This window comes from Octodon degus, unplaced genomic scaffold (assembly GCF_000260255.1).
Source record: "Octodon degus isolate 3935 unplaced genomic scaffold, OctDeg1.0 scaffold00088, whole genome shotgun sequence".
Taxonomy (NCBI): Eukaryota; Metazoa; Chordata; class Mammalia; order Rodentia; family Octodontidae; genus Octodon; species Octodon degus.
This window is the reverse complement of record NW_004524664.1, coordinates 2,481,516-2,507,866: the sequence shown is the minus strand read 5'-3', so window position 1 is coordinate 2,507,866 and position 26,351 is coordinate 2,481,516. Positions and strand designations below refer to the sequence as shown.

At 34.7% G+C, this 26,351-nt stretch overlaps 1 protein-coding gene across 1 annotated transcript in view; it reads left to right on the top strand.

Moving 5' to 3' along the window:
* Positions 1–26,351, top strand: part of LOC101572691 (disintegrin and metalloproteinase domain-containing protein 32-like) — a 227,901-nt gene that overhangs the window by 26,373 nt on the left and 175,177 nt on the right. Inside the window, exons 5-9 of the mRNA XM_023722021.1 lie at positions 3,186–3,262; positions 4,444–4,621; positions 20,496–20,564; positions 23,552–23,623; positions 23,807–23,973. Coding sequence (XP_023577789.1) covers positions 3,186–3,262; positions 4,444–4,621; positions 20,496–20,564; positions 23,552–23,623; positions 23,807–23,973 — 563 coding nt within the window. The remainder of the gene's footprint in view (positions 1–3,185; positions 3,263–4,443; positions 4,622–20,495; positions 20,565–23,551; positions 23,624–23,806; positions 23,974–26,351) is intronic.

The window sequence follows — 26,351 nt, the reverse complement described above, 5'->3', positions numbered from 1 at the left end:
TATTATGTCTGTGTAGCTGAGAAGATATTAAATGGGGAATTTGTATTTAAATTAGTTCCCTTAAGTTCTGTATGATCACCTCACTTTAGTGTACCTGGGTCTTCCAGACAGACTGGTTCACCCCAGTTACCTGTTGCACACTCTCTCAATCAAGAGAGAATGCTTGCATAGATCAGGTTCTAGCAAAATGTTTCAGCTTACCTGGTCCAGGTGTATCAGTTCAAACTCATCGAGAGGTGCCTGGCTTTGATCTGGCTATTTTGCTCCACTTCTTCTTGCTGCAATCCATGGAATTAAATCTGCTGTGCCTCCCTGGCAAGATGTTCAGCTCCTAGGCTCTCTGCAGGGAGTTCTACCACAGGGTTCCACAGGAGGCCTCTCTGCTGCAGGAGGTTGTGGTGAGTGCACGGATGGTCCCACATACAAGCTGGAAAGAGATCTGGGGAGTGGGCTAGTGGGCTTCCACACACAAGCTCAACCTGGGCTCTGGTTGGAAAGGGATCTTGTAAGCATGCAGAGCATCCAACATGCATGCCAGGTCAGGGCTCCAGCTGGAATAGGGTCCCAAAATGGGCAAGTAGCTTTTCTTCTACATTTCCAAGCTTCACAAGTAGCTTGATCAACTTAGCTCTTTTTACCAGACTCCATAGTTAAGATGCTTGAACTGGCTATTTATAATAGTTAATTACTTCATTTTGTGATTTGTTGGGTTCTGCTTTATAGCCTAGAGTATGGTCTCAGCTTTGTAAATACTCCATGTATGTCCTAAAATTTTTTTTTGTTCTTTTGGTTTTTTTTTTTTCTTTTATTCTTACCTTGTTTTCTTTGCAGTTTTTTTGCTTCCGTTTGGGCAAAAAAGTTTCAGCATTAGTCAGTAAGAGGCACAGCAAAGGGCTAATTCTGTAGAAATTTAAATTACTCATTGAAAGAGTAGAGTGTGGGCCCTGGAGAAAGAAATGAGGTAGGGGAGACAGACAGACAGACAGACAGACAGACAGACAGACAGACAGACCGACCATGAACTTAGTGCAGTATAGTCCTGGGGATATTGATGTGTTTTTTGGTAGTGGAAATGACATAGGGATGTGAAACTCCCAAGATGAAAGATATCTGGGATGAGTTTATATTCTCTAAAAGCAAAGAATGAATTTTAGGAACAACAGGATATACTTATTAAGGGAAAGAAAGATTCTGTCTAGGAGAGGGATAGAAGGGGATCTGACTGGGTTTCCCAGGAATCTGTCTTTTTTAGGAATTTTTATAGAGCAACATCATGAGGTGAGGTTGGTCTAAGGTAGAAAACATGGAAACTTGAAAGGTGGTTATGAAATGGGGCAAAACTATGGTCCAGCAATAAGATTAATTATTTGAGTAAGATTTATTAAATTGAGATCAAATGAGCAAGCAAGCATGAATATAGAATGGGGACTCTTCCTGTGGAGTTGGGTTAGTAACTCTTCCTGGCTTCCCAAGGTGATTAATACCTATGTAGAATATCAATCCCAGATGCCCATCCCTAGGGAGGTATGTGGCTGCATTTGTTCAGTCTTTTGTCTTGAGGCCTGGCCCACAGTAGAAATGTCTGTCTATCTCTCATTTGTGTTCCATACTGGTTCCTTCAAGGCCTTGCCCAGTCTGACTACCTATAATATTTCTGTGTAGCTCAGCTGCCTGCAACAGAAATTTGAGGAATTTGTGAATCTGTAGGAAGTTTTGGTTAGGCATTTGGAAAACCATAGCTCACCCAAAGAAAGAAATAGCTTATTTATAGGAACCTGCCTATTTCGTAGGTGAGAAGACATAATCTGTTCACAGCAGAAAGAATTCCATCTTCAAGTAAAAATAAAATGATTGAATCTATTCATAAGTGAAAGAGAATGGTAAAAGTTTATTCCGGAAGAAAAGAAAGAAAGAAAAAATAACTGAGCTTTTATCCTGAAGCTCCAGTTTTCATTTTTAATTATTCTTTCTTTTTTCTTCCCATCTTTATTTCTTCTACCTTATGTTATACATGTAATAATTGGTTAATTACAAACCATACTCTTCATACTTATAAATTTTGAGTGCTTGTCTTAGCAGTAACTAAGAAAGATTATGTTTGAAAATACTTTACTACAATGGTGATGGTGAAATTTGTAATTTTACAGTCTTTCAATTTTAGCTTTATAATTTTAGAAGCTGTATTATGTAGTGAATACAAATTTAGAATATTTGTATCTTTCTTGTAAATTGAAGCCTTTGTCATTATGAAGTGTCCCTCCTTACCTCTAGTAATGCTTATTGCCTTAGAGTATATATTTTTATTAATGTTAAAGATTTCATGTTATCTTTGGGATTGTGTTGACATGGGATATTTAGTGCTCAATTTTCTGTTATCATTATATACTTTTATATGCATTAGTATTGAGGCCAGGAGATAGACAAGGATAGGGATCTGGGTAAACCAAAATAAGCCCTGGGAAAACTGGAAAACAAAGGAAAGAAGTTCATTGAGTTCTGACTTGGGAAGCTAGAGGACATCTGTTCTGCTGACATCAGAAGCTTACTTAAAGATGGTGGCCCCATTGTTTAAAAGTGCATGGGTCTAGGTGAACTGAGATAAGCCTTTGGAAATTGGGGTGTGAGGTAAGACTTTATAACATCAGAGGCCCAGCTAAACACGGAACCCACATTGTTTCATTTTCACACACCCACCAAGGTAGCCCAAGAAGGAACACATAAACCTCTGAAGGTGAGTGCATTCTCAGTGTCTTCCCTTGGTGTCCTTTCTAGCTAGCAAGAGCTCTTCTTTGCTTTCTTTAATAAGCCACTCTTTGTGTAGCCCTCATTTTATGTATACATTGACTTCATTTTTCATCATCCTTAGGAGAGGAGCCCAGAGAGAAAGCTGGTAATAGTATAGTTTTAAAGATATACAGATCTATAATCTTTTAATTGAGGATCTAAATTTATAGATTGGAAAATAATTTTACCTAAGAAAATAATATACTGGAGGCAGATTACAAAATAATAATTCAAGCCACCATCTAAGCAGAGCAGTGAAAATGGAAAAAAATATTTTCCTGAATTTCGGTTTACTCATATAGATGTTGCTGATGTTGAAAAAGTTCTACCAAGCATAGAAGTAGAAAGTCCTTAGGAAGTTTGTCAGTTCTTATATAAAGAATTTGTTTTTTCTTTCCTAGAGTGAATGCTACTATCAAGGATACATCAAAGAATATCCATATTCTATTGTCACACTCAGCACATGCTCTGGATTGAGGTTGTTTTTTATTGTTAATTAGAGAATATTTGTCTGCAGTGAATCTCTTCTGTTTATATTAAGTGTGAGGCTAAAGGAAGACTTTTACTTGAAATTAAGTTTTTGCAAAGGATATCCTCCTCTGAACTCATTTCTCCTGCTTTTATTTCTTCTACCTTTCCTTACTCATGAGACTATTGTAATTCCCTGAATTTTGGGCTGCTTAGTCTCCTTGCCCTGCTTCTTATTTTTCTTAATCATGGAAATGACAATTGAATATATTTGATTGTTGTAAGTTGGAGGAGATAAATTTAGAGTGGATGAATGATCAGTGAATAGATTATTTATAAAAACTACTCTATGTTTCAGTGTTGAGAAAGATAGATAAAGATAAAGCAGCCTTGCTTTTTATCAAGGAAATAATCTGCATTATGAGGTGGCAAGTTATATATAAGTGAATAATTATTAGTATCACACATATTTTTAATAACATCACTCTCACACTCTTCAAGAATGTTGTTTCCTTTTTTTCTGATTTAGAGGAGCTTCCATTCTGTCAGAAAATTCTCCATGTTTGTTTTGTAATGTGGCACCCTTATATTTACAAATATTTTTCAATTCCTCCTTCATAAAATTCTGAATTTTTTTCTTATTCTCACTTAAACTGTTACCTAAATTCAAAAAAGGATAGTTATACAAGTTGTTAGAAATCTTGTTTTGATTACTTATTTAGACCATATAGCAATATAAAATGAATACGTTTCATTACGTATTTAACAATAAATTTTATATTTATGAATAAAATTGTTCTTTTACTCTTTTAGTATATATGCATCTCTTGTAGTAATTATTCAAAAACATTTCCAATTAGAAAAAAAATCATCAAGATTTCTGTGTGCTAACAATTTAATTTGTCACTGACGTGGATAATGGGAGATCATTTCTATGCTTTAATACTATGCTCCTTGTAAATTAATTAGGTGTTTTCTGCTTCCTTTCTAACTATAAAAATTAATATGCAAAGTTGGTGTTGTGGATTAGAGAAATTATGTTTCCCAAAATTTATCCCTAGCACAAAACATAGAGCAAAATATTGGAATCAAAATGTACCATATCTTCACTATATTTTTCTTTTATGGATTATGTCAATCTCATAATATAAATTTAATTAATAACACTTGAGTTTTTCCTCAATTTTACAGAGGAATATTGCAGTTTGAAAATGTTTCTTATGGAATTGAACCTCTGGATTCTTCATCTGAATTTCAGCATATTCTTTATCAGTTGGGGAATGAAAACAGTGAGCATGCAATTTTTACTCAAAATAGCAGAAGCATGGAAAAATACCCGGTGGACTATAACATTTTTATAAGTGAGAAAGTGAGTTGTGTATGTTTTATTACTATTTTCAAAGTAATTATTGCTTTTATTTATAAATATATTAGCCTGTTGAGCACTGTTATCAAATATTATCATTTTTGGTACCGTCTTTTATTAATCTAATATTTCCTGGATACCATCCTTTACTTTTCTCTTCCATCTTCTTGTAAGTCACTGTAGTTTAGTTCTATTTGTTACACCTCATAATAAGCATTGCTTCTCCCTTTGGATGAACAGCTAACTAGTATCTATAAATTCTGGGTTTTGTGTAACTTCTGCCTGCCTGTTTCTATATCTCCTCTGAATTGAATTTTTAATGGCCGTATCCTCTTAATCTTTCTCCTTTTCTGTAGCTGCTGTGTGGGTGTATTGATATGTCGTAGCTTACAAGGATGAGAATGAGAATTCTTTTGCAAGGAGCAATATATATATAGATTTTAAGGTTGCAATCTAAGGCATTAAGCAAAGAAACTGAGTGAAAAGAGAATCCTAGAAACATAATCACTTTAATACCTTAGAATTCCTGAGAAAAAAAAATTATTCAATGATGTTTAAGTACTGGGGAATGAATTTAGGGCCTTTGATGTCCTAAATCCCCACTATGCATAGTTTTACTTTGAGAAGATTCTTGATTCCATGTGTGAGTGAGAACATGTGGTACTTATCTTTCTGTGCCTGGCTTGTTTCTCTGAAGTTAACTATCCACAGTGCCATGATTCCATTTAAGTTACAAGTGATATGATTTCACTTTTTTGTTTGTTTCCTTTGGCTTTACCAGGGACACAACCCAATACCTTTGCATTCAGCTGCATCCCCAGACTTTTAAAAGTATTTTAAAATTTGAAACAGGGTTATGCTAAATCTTCACCTTCCAGATCTGGGCTCAAACTTGTGATCACCATTTTTTATCATCCCAGAATACTGAGATTATAGGCATGTACCATTCTACCTGGACCAGGATTATAATATTTTAATGGATTAGTAACATTCCATTGTATTTGTCTGCTACATCTGTTCACTAGGAGATAAGTATTTAAGTTGCTTTAATTTCTTGCCTTAAATATAAGTACATTTTATAAATTAGAACTAAAATCCTCTTGTAATGGCAGATAATGAGAAACACCCATGGGTGCAGAGAGGTTACAAGCAAGTTTTATTCAGGTGCCAGATAGTGATCAGTGAATGCCAAAGCATACGGGGTTTTGTTATCTGGGGTGTTTACATATTAACATGTTCACTCAGTTACCACAGCAATTACATTAGTTAGCTTTTGGAAATTCACAAGAATTTGCACAGGTTTAGGAGCCTGCCAGTCACAAGATTTACATTTCTAGGTGCCCAATATCAGGCAAAATTTGGTTAATCTTAGCTCATCCACAGTTTATTTTATCTATCTGTTCCTCTAGATAATCAGCTGTTCCTCCCTTTAGAGGCTTAATGGTCAATCAGCTAACATTAGGAGTGAGGAGTGGAGTTCATCTAGTGTTTAGGGGGCTCATAAGGTGAGGGTAGAAATAAAATGAAGTCCTTTATTTTCAAATTCTATAAATGTAAGAAGAAAAATATGAAGAAATTGCAGATTGGACTGTCATAAATTGAAAAAGAAATGAAGAAGCCTGAATAAATTAAAAGGAATCTAGATAATGAAAGAGAAGTGTTATCAAAATAAGCAGAAAAAACACTTGCTTGGGGCTGGGGAGATGGCTTAGTGGAATAGACATTTTATATACAATGGAGCACTTCTCTGCCACAAGCCAGGGTAAATTTGGGTCATTTGTGGGAAATAGATGCACTTCTGAGACCAAGTTTTAGTGAAATAACTCAGACACAAGTTTAAATCTTATATTGTTTTTCTTATATAAGAAAGCCAAAGTATAAACAAAGAACAAAATAAAAGATTTATGAAAATGGAGAAATAGGATAAATGGTTAGATCGAGAGTCGGTGGGCAGGTACAGAGAGAGAAAGGGAAGAGAATGAAGAAAGAATTCACATGTGTTATTTACATGAACAGCTGCTCACAAGGCAGTAATCATTATGTTCTGCAAACATGTGCAGTACTAATGCAAAATTAAAACGGAAAATCTAATAGCCAGCCTAGTTCTATTTCCAGGAAAACTTGGGTAAACATGATTCATCTTCCAGCCTTGTTCTTAATATATTTCTCCTCATTCATATCTCTGTCTTATCCCCTTTCTTTCTTAACCACACCCATCTCATATCAGGGCAAAAATCATTCCACTAAGGGGACAGTCATTTTGCTATATAACCGTATAATTTGCTTCTATAGTTAAAGGCATCAGGCCAATAACTGCCATAGTTTGACAGTAGCCAGGCTGTGCTGGTGACTGTTATTGCTAATACTACTTTAGGCTGGATGTCATACCTGTTGTAATCAGTTTTCTTCTTTATATAATAACGTTGTAGTTTTATTGGGTCATTACCATCACTGGAGTCCAGTGCTAAGCAATTTGTTACTGAGCCAAATAGTTAGCAACTTCACATCCTTAATACCTTAGGAAGGTTCTTCAGGTAGACCCAAAGACCAAGAACCACCTACATCTAGAAGACACTCTTGAGGGACAGACATTTCCTCGGGAAGCCTCAATGCTAAGGGTAGAGCTATTTACATAATAAATCTACAAGAATCAACACAGAAATCAAAGCAAAGTAAAATATAGAAAATGAGAATGCACAAAAACAAAATGCAACACCAGACCCTTAATTACTGATGAAAATGCCAGAGCACAGTAATTTTGAAATTGGAAACCAACCACTGGAACCTTCTGAAATGATAGCAGCAGAGGGGAAAAAGCAAATGGAAGAGGCTGTGCAAAAATAATCTCTAAGATGCAAAAATAATAACAAAAATGAAAAACACTAAAGCAGATAAAGACTTTAAACAAAAAATAGTAGAGTTCAGGAAAATGATGGAAACCATGAGAGCCCACCATAGGAAAGCAATGGAATCTATGAAACTAAATCAAAAATCAATCCAAGAGGTTCGAAACTTCATTAAAAGCATTTGCAACAGGTTTAATGAGAGGACAGAACAGCAGATCTAGAAGACAAGATTTCAACTAGCTATGAGGAAAGGAAACATTAAAAATATCATGAAATCATGAAAAACCAATCCAACAGATACAAGATGAAGCGAAGATTGATTGGAGTCAGGAAATTGGTGACAGCACAAAAGCCATAAAAAACTTATTTTAAAAAAAACCCTTCTTCACAAAAACAATAGCAAAAAACTTCCTAAACATGGATAAAGATCTTTACACATATCTAAATGAAGCCTATAGGAATTCAAACTGGCATGGGCAAAATAAATCTACACCAAGGCATATACTCAATGACATTACAGAAATTCAGCACAATTAAAAGTGGCTGGGCAGGCGAGATAGCTCAGTGGACTACGCACCTGCTTAGGCAGGCACAGAGGCCAGGGTTTGATCTCCAGCAACATATGCTATGACAGCACCAATCTCAGGTGCACTGAGCTGGCTATTGAGACCAGGCATGGTGGTACACACTGTAATCCCAGCACTGGGGAGGCTGAAAACAGGAAGACCACTAGCAGTCTGAGCTGCATAGTGTGACCTTGTACCAAATACATATAAATAAATAAATAAATAAATAAATAAATAGGTCTACAGAAAAGAAATCACCTATAAAAGAAAGACCATCAGAATCACAGCAGATTTCTCAAATCAAGGAGAGTTTGGACTGAGGTATTTCAAGCTCTGAAAGAAAACAATCTTCATGCCAGACTGACATAACTTGCAAAGTTACCTTTTAAAATAAATGTAGAGGGGCTGGGGAGAAGGCTCAGTGGAATAAGTGCTTTCCTGGCAAGCACAAGGGCCTGAGTTCAATCCCCAGTTCTGCCAAAAATAATAAAATAATGTAGAAATAAGATAAATGCAACTAAAAAATTCATGAACACCAAACTAATACTTCAAAGTGCTCTGAAGGATATATTAGAGAAAACAAAGGCCATAAGCAAAGGAATACCAATAGAAAGACCATGCAGCACAAGCAGGAACCAATAACAAAATAACCTGAAAAATATAAGCCAGTATATCAACAATGATCCATAAAGTATACCCATCAACATAAATGACCTCAACTCACCCATCAAAATAAACTAACAGAATTAATGAAAAAGGAAAATTCAACAATATGCTGTGCTCAAGAAATACATTTAACTCCAAAATAAATTCATAGACTGAAAGTCAAAGCATGGAAAACAATATTCCATGTCACAGGAACCTAGGGGGAAAGAAGCAAAATTAGCTATTGTATTTGCAGACAATGCAAACTTCAAGCCAAGACTGATAAAGAAAAAAGTCGAAGAAAGTTATTACATACTTGTTAAAGGAAAACTCCAAAGAGAAATAACAGTCATAAATATTTATGCACCAAATAACTAGAGCACCAAACTACATAAAACAAATTGGAACAAACATGAAATATCAAAGAAGCACTAACACTTTTGCAATGAGAAACCTTAGTATCCCACTCTCACGAGATAGATCAACTGCACAAAATATTAACAAAGAAATACCTGAACCAAACCAAACCTGTAAACAAATGGAAGTTGTAGATGTCTACAGTGTTCCACCCTACAACATCATAATGCAGATTCTTTTTAGTTGCACATTGAATATTTTCCAAAAATAGACAATATACTAGTCCTTAAAATATGATTAAGTAATTACAAAGTAATTGAAATTATCCCATGCATATTTTGTTCATATTGTAATCACATTGTAATTCAATTTCCAAAAAAACATATCAACTACATAAAAATGTGAAAATTGAACAACAGACTTTTGAAAAACAAATGAGTCACAGAGGAAATTAAATAAGACATTAAACATCTACAATCAAATGATAGTATTGATATAACATACTGAAAATTATGGGACACAAACAAATCCTACAAAGGAAATTTATAGCAATGAAGTTTCAGTTCAGGAAACCAGAATAAGGGCGAATAACCTAATGTTGAACCTCAAACTTCAGTAAAAAGAGCTCATATGAGGAAGGTAAGTGTAAAGATGAGCAGAAATCCATGCAGCTCAAACTAAGAAAAATAGCACAAAGTATAAGAGTTAGGTTTTTGTGAGATAAAATAAAATTGATAAACTCTTAGCAATCTTCATTTAAAAAGCAAAAGCTTGGGGCTGGGGATATAGCTTAACAGCAAAAGTGCGTACTTGGTAAGTACAAGGTCCTGAGTTTGATCCCCCCATGCCAAGAAAAAAATGGGAAGACTCAAATTTAAGCAATTGGAAATGAAATGGGGTAAATTATAATCACAGATCCTACAGAAAACCAGATGGCCAGTACCTATTTCAAGAACTTGTACTCTTTAAAAAAAAGAAGAAGAGCTTGTACTCTAATAAGTTGGAAAATGCAGAAGACATGGACAGATCCATAGACATATGAATTATGAAAACTTAACAAAATATAAAAATTCTAAATAACTCAATATCAGTCAAAGAATTAAATATAATTAAAAATTACCACAAAGAAAAGTCTAGGTCTTAATGAATTCACTGTTGAATTCTAAAATGTTGGGAAAAGAACTAATGCTGTGAATGCTGAAACTTTTTAATAAAATTAATAGAGAAGCAACTTTTTCCAAAATCATTCCTGGAAGCAGTACCATGAAACCAAAACCAGAGAAGGTAGGGATCAAACTAAAAAGAAAAATTATAGTCCAATTTCCCTAATGAACCAATATACAAAAATCCTTGATGCGATACTTGCAACAGAATCCAGCAAATCATCAAGAAGATTGTATACTTTGATAAAGCAGGATTCATCCCAGGGATCTGCACAGGTGGACCACATCTGGAAGAAGCCACAGGGCACAGCAGCTATCAGAGCACATCAGGTCCACTTTAATGGGGCACAGCAGAAGGAACTGAGGACAGCAGCCAGAAGCAAGCCAGACCTGTACTATCGAGTTCAAGTTCTAGACCTGGTGAGCTGAGATGTGCTGCTAGGCCCAGTGGGGCCCAGACTGAGGCCCAGATCAACTGGAGCATCTTTGCAGCACAGAGGTGTCAGGTTGGCAAACATTTCATGAACAAAAATCAAATTGCCTGGGAAATACTAGAAAGAATTAACAACTGGCGCCTCCTCTTATTGAGAAGTTTCTGCCTGTCAAAATAAATTACCGACAGAGTGAAAAGACAACCCCCAAATTTGGAAAAAAATCTTAACTACTAAGCACTCAGACAAAGGAATTCTATCCAAATAATATAAAGAACTGAAAAAAAATTTCTACCCCAAATTTTAAAGACTCAATCCAAAAATTGGCATGTGAGATGAATACATATTTCTCAGAGGAAGACATGCAAGTGGCAAATAAATACATAAAAAAATGTTCCATAGCACTGCTGGTGGGAACGTAGACTGGTACAACCACTATGGAAATCAGTGTGGAGACTCCTCAAAAAACTAGGGCTGGAAATCCCATTCAATCCATGTATTCCCCTTCTCAGTATTTTCCCAAGATATCTGAAAATATCATACCATAGTTGTATATGTGCACCCATATTTATAGCAGCACAATTTGCCATAGCCAAATCTTAGAAACAACCAAAATTCCCATACCCTGAGGAGTGGATTAAATAGATGTGGTATTTTTATGCAATGGATGGAGTATTACTCAAGACAAACTTGAAGACTTTATAGCAAGTGGATGCAACTAGAGGCTATACTCATATATGAAGTAAATCAGACCCACATGTATAAATATTGTATTGTCTCCCTAGTATAAAAACATGAAAGAATAAATAAAACTTGAAAGGTAAAGAAGTTATAGTGAAATAGAAAGAAACTGAACTTAAGGATTAAGCAATGAAGATGGGAGACATGAGAGAAGATAGGGAAAAAAGGGAGAAACACTCAAAAATATATACAGGATAGCTCAGATGATTGCAATAATAATTTCCATTAATGTTTTGAGAATAGCAATTAATGGGTAGAATGTTCAACTTAACTAATTCTATATGCTGATATCTACAGTCTAAGCAACTACATGTAGGACAGCAATGTATAATATAAAAATGATGTTTGAATACCTGTTATCTTGGTCTTCTAAATGTGTACCATTTTTAATCTCTTATCAATTATTATATTCTTGTTAAAATAAATTTTTAAAAAAGTAAAAATAAGACAAGAAAAAAATTAAGGTTTCTTGAAACCAAGTGGTAATATTCAATTATTTGTCCCATCTTGTATGACTGTATCTGTTAATATGAGAAACAGATATAACAATAATAACAGATGATATATCAATCATTGTTAATCAGCTATTCTTGCTTTGAAAATCTATAATATATGTATCATTGTATGTTACCCTGTTTGTCTTTGTTTGTGCTATTTGTTTTTGCTTTTGTTTTTATTTTTCAAAAGAAAAGAAAATTTAAAAAGATAAATGTAATAGAAAATATTAACTGAATGAAAGACAAAAATCACATGATTATTTGAATAGATGCAGAAAAAGTATTTGTCAAAATCTAACACCCATTCATGATAAAAACAACCCTACAAAAATTTGAATATATGGTCTATGTCTCAATGTCATAAAAGTCATCTATGATAAAACAATACCTACTATCATAATAAATGGTCAAAAATGGAGTGACTTTACTCTGAAATCAGAAAGAAGACATGATTTCCAATATCACCACTCCTATTTATTATAGTTGTAGAAACATCAGCCAGAGAAATTAGGCCAGGGGGGAGGGTATAATTATAAGAATGGAAGAAGTATCTTATTTGCAGATGACATGATAGTCTATATAGAAGACCTGCAAAACTCCAGCAAAACACTTGTAGATTTAATAATCAAATTGAGTAGTGTAGCTGGTTACAAAGTTAACACTCAAAAATTATTAGCATTCCTGTACACAAACAATAAACTCAGAGAAATTAGGGAAATCACATTCTTTACAAGAGCATCCCCCCAAAATGAAATACTTAGTCAATCTGTCAAAAGATTTTAAAGATATGTACATTGAATATTACATTACTCTGGAGAAGGAGAACGAAGAGGATCTTAGAAAAATGGAAAGCTATCCCTTGCTTATGGATAAGAAGAAGCAACAATGAAAATGGGAATACACCTAAAATGTTTATACAGATTTTAAGGCAATCCTGATCAAAATGCAATTGGTATACTTCATAAAACTAGAGAAAAAACTTCTAAAATTCACTTGGAGACAAGAGTCCTAAATAGCAAAAGCAATTCTGGGGAACAAAGGCAAGTCAGGAGGCATCACAATCACTGACTTGAAATTAGACTACAAAGCTACACTGATAAAATCAGCATGGTACTTGCAAAAGGAACCCAGGCCTCAATGGAACAGATTAGTAGGTGCAGATACAACTCCCAACACACTCAGCCTCCTTAGTTTTGAAAAAGAGGCCAAACATGTTATGTGGAAGAAAAATAGTGTCTTTAATAAATGGTGATGCAGGGGCCAGGGCCTGGCAAGTACAAGGACTTGAGTTCAATCCCCAGTTCTGCCAAAAAATAAATAAATAAAATAAAATATAAAAGTTGCTGGAAAAACTGGCTTTCCACATTATTATTACTATGATTAAAGCTATTTCCATGATTACCACTGTGCACTAAAATAAGTCAAAATGGATCCAAGATCTAAATATTAAAATAAAAACCATCTACAGAAAAGAAAGTAGGTAGAAATCTTAATGACATAGGTATAGGTACACAGTTTATTAGCATAATCCAGATCACACTGGAAATACTATAAGGAGTCAACAATGGTATATCATCTTATTAAGAATTTGCACAACAAAAGTCAAAAACAAAATGAGAAGACAGCCACTCGGGAAAAGAAACCTTAGGACTTATATGTAGAATATATGAACAACTGCAAGAGGTAAGGCACCCACATTCAAACACATAATCCAAAAATAGGCATCTGAGATGAAACAGAAAATCATGAAAAAATGTACACTATTAGTCATGTGAGCAATGTAAATTAAAACCACATTGATATTCTATCCCCAGAAATAATGGTTATCATCAAGAAATCAACCAATGGCAAATACCTGAGGGCCTATGGGGAAAAGGAACACTTTTCCACTGTTGGTGGGAATGTAGTATGGTACAATCACTATGGAAATCAGTATGGAAATAGCTTATAAACTAGAATTAAAATTTCCAGTAGATATTTAAGCTATTTCTCTGCTTCATATCTTCCTGGAAGAATTAAAAACATCATATCACAGAGATATATGTGCTCCCATGTTTATGGCAGTGAAATTTATAATAGCTAAGTCTTAGAAATAGCCAGAATGGCTATCAACCAAGCAATGGATGAAAAGATGTGGTCTTTTTATACTGTCTGTTACTTTCCTCTCATTGCTGGGACAAATACCCAACATCCAAAATGAAGGAAGGATTTATTTAGCTCACAGTCACTGGAGGTCTTAGTCCATACTCAGCTGGCTCCAAGGCAGAGTAGCACATGGCAGAAAGCAATTGTTCATGGTGATGGCAAAGAGCAGAGAGCAAAGGAAGTGGCAGCAGCTTAGGCAGGTATCTAGCCTCTTTCTTTCCCTTCCTTGTGTTATAATGCAGAGTATTTGCCCCAGAGCACTCACACCTATAATCCCAGCATTGGATCATGAATCAATCACAAACTCCCAAAGCCACTCCATGACCACATGAGGCTTTGCAAGGTCAACCACATACAAACCATAGCATGTACTATGCAGTACTACTCATCCATTAAGGACAAGCTTGACACTTATACAGGTAAATGGGTACAACTTCAGACCATACTCATAAGTGAAATAATCACACTTCTATTTGTAAACATATTTTCTCACTGAGAAACTACAAGAGTAAATAAGGTTCAAAATGTAGAATAGGTACACTAGGATGAGGGAAGGGGAAAGAAGGAAATGAAAAGAGAAACATATACTTACTATACTACTAGTTTATCTTAGTTCATTGAATATAAAGGTTTGTTCTTATATCTTTTGGAGAATATTTTATGCCTATATGTTATATTCTGAGTAGCTACTGTTATCTTAAGATAACATATATGCAATGTATTAACTACTGTTATTCTCCTATTATTTTGTTTGCAACTATTTTAAGGTGTTTTCCCCATAAAATAAAAAAGAAAATCTATCCTCATTAAGCCATTTGAAATTCATTAAACAATGGATTTAGGCCATTAAGACATCAAAGTAGGATTCTTTTTTACTGAATCTTTAATAAGCATAAGAAATTTGCTTCAATCTCCAGTCTTTCCTCATTTTTTGGTTCTAGGAATAAGGAACTTTATGGATGGGCTCACTAATGCATCTCTGATGAAGAAACATTGATCTTATTGGATTTGAATTCTTGGTTTAATGCTGATATCTAGCTTCTTGTAGAACCACTGAAAGTGTAGTGACAAACAGAATCATGTCTTAGTAAGGTTTGTGTGATGATGAAGATGATGAAAAAGCTTTACTTGACAAATTTCCATGCCTTGTACACTATATAATCATGTTTTACTTATATAAAATTTTCTTAAACTCTCTTGCAAGTTTTGTTTTTAAAAAAAACCTTATGCGACATTTGTTATGTTTAGTATTTGAAAACAGTACTCTTAAGATGTCTATTTTTCATAATTGGGAACTTGGTAATTGGACTACCTCTCATACCAAAGACATACAATCATATAAAAATAGAACTCAAAACTGAAAAATATGAGATACATGTTCTGGGATAAGATTTGGAAAAAGTTATGATAATAGATAAGTAGACACATATCTCTATTTAAAGCTGTTTTGCCCTAATGTTATTTTTAAAATCAGACTTTATTGGTACATTTTAGATGTACATAATGATTACATTCATCATAGAGACTGTGTGCCTGTACATGGCATAACTTAATTCTTTTTTCCCATCCTTCGACCTTCCCTTCAGCCCTTCCTCCCTCCTGTTGACAAAAAAATTTGCTTCTGCTTTTTCATTCTCTCACATTTTTTTCTTTCTTTCCTTTTTTTGTGTGTGTTTTTAGGGGAGGGTCTATGGGGTGTTCAGGGTCACACTACTAGATCAGACTCGTGGTGATTCTCCTGTTTACTACAGATATCTCAAAATGACATATACTCCCAAGTGCTGGGATTGCAGGCACACACCACCACTCCCAGTCTCAACATGCCCTAGGGACAGGGCTGGCTCAGCAGGCCAAGGAATCGAACCTCTGGCACCCACGCCTGTTTGCAGGCACTTTAATCCCCTGAGCTATTTGGCTGGCCCTTTCTCTCACATTTCTAACTTTCCCCTTCTTTCCTCCCCTTCCATCTCTCCTTTGTTCCTTCCTTATTTGAACATTTTCTTCCTAATTCACAATGCTTTTTATATTTTGTTCTTTATTTATGCTTTGGGTTTCTCACACCAGAAAAAAACAGTGTGGTATTCACACATGAGTGTCTGTTTTGTTTCATTTATGAGTATGATCTCATTCAACAAGAGTAAAATTAAATTTTAACTGAATACAATGGAAAGTGATGAAATTGATTTTATGGAACCATTTGGTAGTTCTAAAGCTAAAGTAATAAATATGAAACCCCAGATAGTGGGTTTTACAGCAGCAGATATATGAGAGCTGAAAAATGTATTAGAAGAAACATAAAACCATCAAGAACTCAACACTGAAACAAAAACACAGGAAATACAGGAAAAGAATGAGTAGAAAAAAATACTATTTGAAGCACTTGAACTTTCCAGAGGAGAGAAAATGGATCAAAAGATAATATTTTATAAGAATTCGGCTGAATATTTTCCAAAATTGATGAAAGAGAAACCCATTGAATGAAATTTTAATGAAGTGTAATGACTCAGATGCAAGATTAATAGAATTATCCTCCTAGATATCTCATAGTAGGGCTGCAGGAAATCAAAGAACAACAAAGAATCCTTAGCACACATACACAGTGAATCATTTGCATGTAAGGTTTGTAGTACCACTTTATTTCTAAGGCATAACAGGAATCACAAGTAAACTGACTGTAAATAGTGTGGTAAAAGCTTTAGTTGTCTCCATTTAAATTGAAGAAATACCTTACTGGAGAGAAGAAGGCTTGTAATTTCTTGATTCCTTTCCCACTCATGAAAGTACTCAGAGTTGAGTGAAACCCTATGCAACAGATATGGGAAACCTTCCATTTCTTACACAATCTTTTGAGCGGCGAAGTGAATCTGTGACAAGTGGTAATTGATGAATGGCCATGTGTGGGAAAGCCTTCTATCATCCCTGTCCAAATGAAACGATAAAATAACTCTTACTGGTGTTCATTGGAGTCTGGTTTTAAAGTGGTTCTCTGTACGTTTGGTTTCTGCTTCTTTTTAAAAAGGCATTGAAATATAATATTGCTGGGATTATTTGTAAGCCTTAGCACATGTCATTAATAGGTAGGATTTTTTTCTTTAAATGAGTTCAACTTTTTCTTTTTCCATTTATGTGGTATCCAGGTCCTTTGAGGTATATTTCCAAAGTGATAGGTTAATTTTTACATAGCTTAGTTGTTTTCTGATTAATAGATATTTGAAAAATGAACATTTTTCATTGCTAAGCAGCTCTAGTTTCTGGTTGGCTGAAGAAACATTTTGATTTTAATTCACTATCTGACTTTTTCCTCTGTAACTTGGGAATGACACTCTTTCTAGGTCTCTACATTTTAAACAGTGCTCTCCAGAATTTTACAAGTAAAATATTTATAAAAATTATGATGTATGAAACTGTCCTACCAATTTGGTTTGAAACTGTCTCATTGCTATTTGTTTCTCAATAAAATTATGGAAAAAAATTATGATGTAATCTCAGCTACAAGGCTAGCTTTGCAGAAAGATTAAAATTGTATTTTTCCTTCTGGCCTTCATCAGAGAAATGCAAATCAACTGACAACTGAAGTTACTATCTTTTTCAATATCTTCATAATGTTTTATAGCTTATAGGATATAAATATATCACTTTTTAAGTAATTTACTCTTAGTGTATTTTGAATATATTTGCAGATGGGAGCATCTTAGTTTCTTTTCAGACAGCTGTGAATAAGTATACATACTAATGATTTTCTTCCTTGCAACCCTTCGGAATGTATCAGTTCTAAAATTTTTGGTGACATTTAGGATTTTCTATATATAAGATTATACTGTCAACATATCACATAGATTAACCACTTCTTTTCCATTTTTTATGTATTTAGTACAGGGTCTACATAGTCTCACTACACAGATCGGACTCGTAGTGATCCTCCTGTATTTCAGCCTCCCAAGATTTGGGATTACAGGGGTGCAATACTATTCCCAGTCTCAGTTGTGGAATCAGTGCACCCTGGGGGCAGGACCGGCACAGCATGCTGGGGATTGAACCTGGTCCCTGTTTATTCCTAAGCAGGTGCTTTAATCTGCTGAGCTATCTGGCTGGCCCTTCTTTTCCAATTTGAATGCCTTCTTTCTCTTCTCTAATTGCTCTGAGCAGGACTTCAGTCCTAAGTGATACTGGGCATCTTTGGCTTGTTAACAAATAAATGCTTCAGAAGATTGATATGCTAATTATGATACAATCATTGTGTGTGTGCATACAGTATTGAATTATCACAATGTACCACCTAAATATATATGATCATGATGTGTTGATTATAAGACGTTTTTTAAGTTTTCATTGATTTGTTTTGAAATTTGCATGTTATTTCTTCTTTCTGTCTATTAACATCTGGTGCTGAATCTCTCTAGTAATTTGTTCATTATATTTTTTCAGCTCCATGATTTCTTTTATTATATTTTTAATTATATTATCTGTTGAGGGTTTTTTGGGCACAAATGAGACAGAACGGAGTAAAATCTCTTTGACTGCAGGCATGGAGACCAAAGGAAAGGAAAGACTGCAACTTCTGAGGGCGTGGCATGGAAAAGGCTATATAGGGCCAGGATGGAGGTGGGGGCTTAGGGGTGGTCTGCGTGATGTAGCAAATAGTGATTGGGCAGAAGGCAGGAGCAAGGAAACAAGATGTTGCAAAAAGGAAATAGGAAGTTGCAATTTGAGCAGTAAGGAAGGTGGAATGTGGAGCATGGCTTCCGGTAGCATTTGTCATATTAGTTCACTGCCATGAAAACTTAGCAGAGATGTCAGAGAAAACCCATTATCATGTTTTGGTGAAGCATCATTCTGATTTTTTTGGTGTGTGTGCATGGTTTCACTTAGCTTTCTGAGTGCATTTCAAACAGGTAATTTATAGTGTTGTGCTAAATTCAATATTTGAACTTCTTTATGGAAAATTTCTATTTTTCCCCCTGATAATTAGCCATACATTCTTGATTTTTGATGCTTTACATTTCTTTGTTGAGCAACAGAAAATTTTGAATATTTCAGTTTGGTAATACTAGAAACCAGGTTGCTATGTCTTCCCCAGTCTCTTGCTGCTATTGCTACTCGTGTTTTTTAGTGACTCCTAAAATACTTTTAGAGAGACTGTTGTTTGTGAGTGGTCACCCAGTGATTTGAAAGAGATTTTGTCAGGTGACTCAAAGCTGGCCACCATCCAAGTACCTGGCCAGAGGTTTCCAAGTTAACTCAGGGCCTGGGTGCACCTGCAACACCCAAGCTATTGACACTCTGCTTTGGCCTCAAGTCTTTCTTTTTCACTGCCAGAAGGTAAGCCAGGGGAGAGAGGTTAGTATCTTCCAAAGCCATTTCTTAATGTGTGTCTATCCTTGAGTATGTGTCTCTTCTAGATTTACCACTATATGTGAGATTTTCAAAGCCTTTACTTCCACACTCAGTCTCTTCCTCCTCAGGGTTTTCAGCATGCCCACTGCTTGCCCCACATGTTATTTACTGCTCCAGAGAACTGCAGGCAGGTTTCCTTCCTTTGAATGCTTTTAACAGACACCACCTATGGGTCTAGCCCATCCCTGTGAGCAGATCCTTTGGGAACTACTGGACATCTGGAATCACCCAATCATAGTTATTTGGGAGCAAGTTTACAGTCTACATCTCTGGCACCAGCCAGCCACACCAGGGGCATGAGTATTCTCATCATGGATGTCACTGACCTGGATGTGTAGGGTATGTTGCTGTGTTGGTGGGTAACAAGGGACATGTATCATAACACACTCTTAAGAAATTCAACTCCTCAGGATGAGTGTAATCATTAGGTATCTTGAGCTTTTACTAATAAAAATTATATGCAAAAAAGCAACTTACCAGCTTCTTTTTTCCTAAAGCAATGACTTGATCCCCCTCACCCCCCCACTGATGCTTTTCATCCTCTAGCTGGCTGGGCAGATTTGGAGGATCAGGAATAGTAGTGTGAAGAGTGACTCAGACTGCTGATTGAAACAAGAGATTGGCAGTGCATTTATTGACTTAGAGAAGTTAGGAGTTCCTATCCTACGTAAAGATACAAAGGAGAATTAGTCACTTTTTTTGATGTGGCTTTGCAAAGGATGTGGGTACAGGAAGACTGATAAAAATGTAACTAATTTTTCAATCTTCAACATCTCTGTAATCTATAAAGCATAAGTTTAATATGTCTCTAGTATTCCAATGAAATATATTCTTCAAAATGCTGGGGTTTTGTTCTTCATTAATTGGACACTGTAGATCTATTGAATGATATAATTTCGTTTCACTACCAATGATTTGAGTAATAGAGTCCATTATAAAACTTAAAGCTCTATATATTAATATTTGTCATTTGGGACAAAAATTTTTTCTATCAGGTTTTATGAGTGCCACAATAATAGTGTCTATGAAGAGTTCAAAATAAATAAATTACAAAACATGTTCAATGTTATTTTCTACTTTTGTTTTCTCTAGGCAAAAACACCTGTTACTGACTTACCTCCTGTTTATGTAGAAATGTATGTTGTGGTAGACAAAGCTTTGGTATGTGCTTTCACTTTTTCTTTATTTTAAATATTGGTAGAAATAGATGGTTATCCTTAGCCAAAAGACAGTTAAGAGTTCCTATTCATGTTACCTGCCTTTCGTCACAGAACAGTATAAAATATTCCAACTAAAAGCACAAAGAATCAAAAACTGTTCTAACATATCAGAAATGTTTTCTTTTAAATATTTATGTGACAGTCTTGACAAGAAAAATGATTTTTTTCTTTTTTTGGTTCTTTATGTTTTTATGGATTCTTTTGAGCCACATTAATTTTAATGGACTTTTGGTGAAGGTGAGCTTGTTTAAGAGTCCTAAGTGTTGTTAGGAAGTCTGAAAGTGTAGTAGTTAATCCAGGATATGTTTCTCATGCTATGAAATATTTACGGAGGCAGAAGTGATAATAGTAAAACTGTATGAAAAATGGTTCTATGAATGCTGTATTTTGGAATTCTTTTTTACTGTATTTGGTACAGGGCTTCACTGCACAGATCAGATCATAGTGATAAATTCAGGGTAATAGGATTATAAAACTTCATTTGTTTCAGGCATATATTACCAAGTTTTGAGAGTTGTTTTGAAAGCTTCTTGCCCAGTTGTAGGTTTTATAAGTCATATGATGCTGACTAAACATTACTTTTTTATGTTTTCATGTATATTTACAAATTCCTTAATAAAAATTGAGCCAGCTTTAGGTATACATAAGAAAAATATTACTAACATTTTCTTCACTGGTGCCATAAAAAGTAAATATATAATTGTAGCCTACAGAGATCAGCAACATAATTGAGGAAAGCATATGGTACTATAGAAATAGAGCCATGTTTTCAAGGAGGCAGCTATAGAAATACAACTGTCCCACGTTAGTGCTATGAGAATATACAGTTAAAAGTTTTACAATATAGATTTTAGTATTGTGCAGCTATGCTAAGGCCAACATATGAGGAGATGATTACTGTTGATGACTCATTGCTTTCTGGAGGAGAGGCCATGCTTCATGATACTGAGGCCAGAAGGGCAGGCACCAGGACCATCCTACATCAGGGGAAGCAGGAGCCACATAATCAAGAGGCTTTTATCTTTTTTGTGAGATCACATGAGGTAGCATAAGCAGGTTACGATTGCCTAATTTGCATATGCTCATTTTGTACTGATTGAGGTGTAGTAGTGGTGTATAGTTGTCTCCCTGGCCCTGGGTTTAGCTAAACAGAGGAATGATGCCCCTGGGGTGAGAGCTTGCCGTGTGAGGTGACAGGTACAGGTCCTCGCTGGATCATCTTATATATAAAGGTACATTCTAAAGTGGTCATTTACCATCCCCAAGAATAGCATAATTCTGAGAATTATATTTTTAGGGTCTACAAGGGCCCAAGACAGCAAACCATAAGATATAACCAAAATAGAAAAGGAGACATTAACACAGTGGCACATAATTAATACAAGAAATGAGCAACTTGTATAGAGTTGGCCCAGGGAAGATTTCATACCAACATTCCTCTGCCAGTGAGAGAGAAAATGTTTGTGATCAGTACACATACTTAAAAGAAGGGATCTGGAAATAGATGAATAAAAAAATTCATAGGCTCTTTGGACATTATTATAAGACAATGGAGAGACTGAAAAATTTTAAGCAAGAAAGTTACATTGGGCAGCCAAATAGCTCTGCGGATTAAACTGCCTGCAAGCAGGCACAGGGGCCAGGGGTTTGATCTCCAGACCTGCCATGCCGGCCCCGCCCCCGGGACACTCTGAAAAGGCGATTGAGATGGTGTGGTGGCACATGCCTATAATCCCAGCTCTTGGGAGGCTGTAAACAGGCAGATCACTATGAGTCCAATGTAGTAGTGAGACCTTTAACACCTTGTAGATCCTTCCCTGAAATAAAAAGAGAGAAAGAAGAAAGAAAGAAAGAAAGAAAGAAAGAAAGAAAGAAAGAAAGAAAGAAAGAAAGAAAGTTACATATTCATGCTTTTAGTTTAGAAATTTTTTTTTGGTAGTAGTGTAGGGGATTGCTTATGAGAAATTATAGGAATCAGTATTTAATAGATTATCCAGTCATCAATGTGAGAGTGTAGAAATTGGTTTCTGTAGGAATAGAACTATTGCTAAAACTTTAAAACTACTGGTGAGGGACAATTAGAAGAACTTGTAAATTTTGAGTGATTTATTTGTTAATCTGCTGAGGGTCATCTACATATCAACCTCATTTCTAGCTACTAAGGACACAGCAGTGAACAAAAGCTTTTGTCTTGATGAAGTATGTCATATAATAAATATGAAATATGATAATTGATTGTACTATTAAACCAAATCATTGAAGTAGTCTTGTGAAACCCCCAGCACAACCAAGATATTCAACACCATGAACACAATAAGACTCTCACACTTTGCCTCTTCACAGCCTCACCCAGATACTCCTCCTTTGCTCTGGACTGACACCAAGCTGGTCTCTTTTGTTATACTCTCACAGATATAACATAAAGTTATCCTTCAGTGATTTGTTTGGATATCTTTTTAAACCCAGCACAATTTTCTTGAGGTTTAACCAAGGGGTTCCATGTACAAGTATTTCATTTCCTTTTTTGTTGGAGAGTAACATTCTATGGAATGGATGTATTTCATTTTAAAACATTTAATCACTTAGAGAATATTCATTTTTGCCACCAGGGTCAACAGTATTAGGGATGTGAACATGTAGATTTTTGTGTGAACATGTTTTCATTCCTTTGGGATAAATGCTCAGAAGTATATTTGATAGGTCATATACTAAATCCATTATTTGTTTTATAAGAAGTTGCCAAACTAATTTCCAGAGTGGTCATGCCTTTTGAATCAATGTTCACAATGCAAATGACCCTGTTTATATTCATTTTTTATTAAATCTTATTTTAAACTGTTCAATGAAGTTAGCAAGTAGATGATGAGCAGATCTCAAAGTATGATGTAACAAATTTGATGTAAGTGTAAAATTAAATTTGTCTTTCAGTATGATTATTTAGGCTCTGATAGCACGACCATAACAAAAAAATTCATGGAAATGATCAACCTTATAAATTCAGTAAGTATTATCCTTTTCATATTCCATTATTTGTTTTGTAACTGTATTTTCAGTAACTTGAAGTACTGTTCCTTAGTAATTAATTCATCCATATAAATTGAGTATAGGTTTGTGATGATATTGAAATAATTTTTAGGTTATTATAAAACAACACAAAGTGATTTTACTCTATTTGTTTCTTAGATGTTTTCCCAATTTAAAGTGGTTGTTTTGTTGTCTTCATTGGAGTTATGGTCAGATACAAATAAGATATCTACAATCGGCAAGGCAGATGAAGTACTGTACAGGTTTTCAAAATGGGAACAGTCTCATCTTACCCTAAAGCCTCATGATGTTACATATCTATTCATGTAAGAACAATATTTCAGTATTCCTGGGAAGAAAAGCAAGATCTGTGATAATAATACAGCTTAATTTAGGGAAGTGCTAGTTATTTGGGATAATTCATATTTTGATTATTTCTTATGTGTTGTATTCAAATCTTGTGCCTTCTTTCTATTTTCAGGCAATAAAATAAGATTATTAACTTTTTTATTAAGTTTATCAAACTATTATAAATGAAGAAATTTAGATTTAAGGAAGGTAAGCCATCTCAGGACCATCTCATCTAGTGGTGTATCAGGGGTTTAAAATCAGTTTCAAAATCCAAAGCTCAAGCTCCCACCCATTTCCTTTAGGTGTTGAAATTTGTCCTGTGAAGTTTATTTTGATGATAAGCTTGATCAAAAGTTTTGTAAACTTGGTTACAAGCATTGTATCTTAATGAATTGTGTTTTATTTTCAATGGTAGCTTTATAATGAGAAATAGAGCTATATTTGTATTTTATTTATATTATAATGCTAACAATAATAAAGATCTTTCTGTTTATATGTACCGATGTATTTCTCTCAGCAGGTAACTTTGTATTTTATAGGTGGCATATCAATGTTTCCCTTTGCATGTGAAACATTATATATACTTTATACATCAGTAAGATATACATGTTACATTATTAATTTTTTTATTTTTTTGAGCTGAGTTTTTTGTATTTTTTATTAGTACAGGTTTTCAGTACATAATGATTATACTGATTATGGGGCATTCATACATGCATATAACACATCTCAATTTTTTTCCTTCTACCACCTACCATTTTATATTCTTTTTGCCAGAATCAGTCATTACTTTATCTTGTGTTTATGAAGTTATTGATACAGATTAACAGCCAAAATTTCATGGCAAAAACATACAAAAGTCATAAGACAATTATATTATACCAAGGTATGCTTTCAGATAAATTTTCCATGCTGAATTACAATACCTTTTCTTTCTTGTTTTTTCCCTATTGTGTGCCTTTTATTCCACATTTTATTTGTATATTGAGTTTTTCATAAAGAGAAACCATGTGATATTTATGTTTGTGTGTCTGTTATGCTGTCCATACTCTGAACATAATTTTCAGTCTGTTGGATTTCAGTTGAGCCCTTTTCATTGACTCTAATTTTTTGATGAATTGGTCATTCATATAATTTGGGTGTGTGGCTTATGTTCTCCTACCTCTTCTTGTCCCCTGGATTGGCTTCAGGGAAGTGAGATGTTTCAGAAGCATTGTGCTGACTTATCTTCTCATGTTTCTATTCGATTTTTTGTTTGTTTGCTTGCTTGTGTTTGTCATTTTATTTAGCTCAGCTAATTTTTAATTAGTGTCTTGTGAAAACTCCCTTTTTTAATTATTAGAGGTTGCTATGACTTGTGTTTAGATGTTCCTCCAAAACCTCATATGATCATAAGTGGTGCCTTTTCAGAGATGGCTCAATGTAGTGTGTGTGACGCTGGAACTGATTCATGGTATAGAACTAGACACATTAGAATTAGGGATATAAATGCTACCTTCCTTAGTAGTCTGGATAAAAGGGGCAGAAAGATGCTATCATGGTCTTATTGCTCTAGTACCCCCTGATGTCACCCTGCCTTGGAGTCAGCTGATTACAGACTGAAACCTCTACAAACTATGAGCTAAATAAATCTTTCCTCCCTTAATTTGTGGGCATTTGGCATTTTTGTCTCAGCAATGTGAGAAAAGTAACTAAGGCACAGAAATTCCTTATTTAATTACTTGTTTAATTACTGTTCAGAATTTTAACATGCCATTCAGACTTACAACCCATCTTTTTCTAGGTATACTTTTTTATATTTTGCTATGAATCTCAATGTACTTTTTTGTATAACACATCTTATTCATATAGTATGTAAATTTTGTTGATTGTACTTTATATTACAATACTGTGTTTATATTGTTACATAATTATGGTACCACATGTAAATGTTCTGTAAATAAAAGCAAATTCATCAAGTTAGTGTTTCTTTCTTCTGAATATGAAAATGTATAAACTATGTTCTTTTTTATATTATTTATTTAGCAACCAATTCATTGAATAACCTAGACATAGGAATTGAACTCAGTTGTTAAATGAGGAATATCTATGTTTCCATTATCTATCTGTCTAGTTATATCTTCTTGGGTCCCACTGAATACATCTTTGATCTGTTTTCTAACCCCTTCTGTTATCCTTTCAGGTAATTTGGGTATGTAGTTTATGAAGCCCTAACTCTATGTCTATGTCCGCCCCTCATTGGCTTCAGGAAAGTTTGAATTTTTTGGAGGCATTTTGTTAACTAGTCTCATGTTTCTACTGTTTTGTGTTGAGGTTTGAAGATATTCATAGTGTAACGTCTTTCTTGCTGATG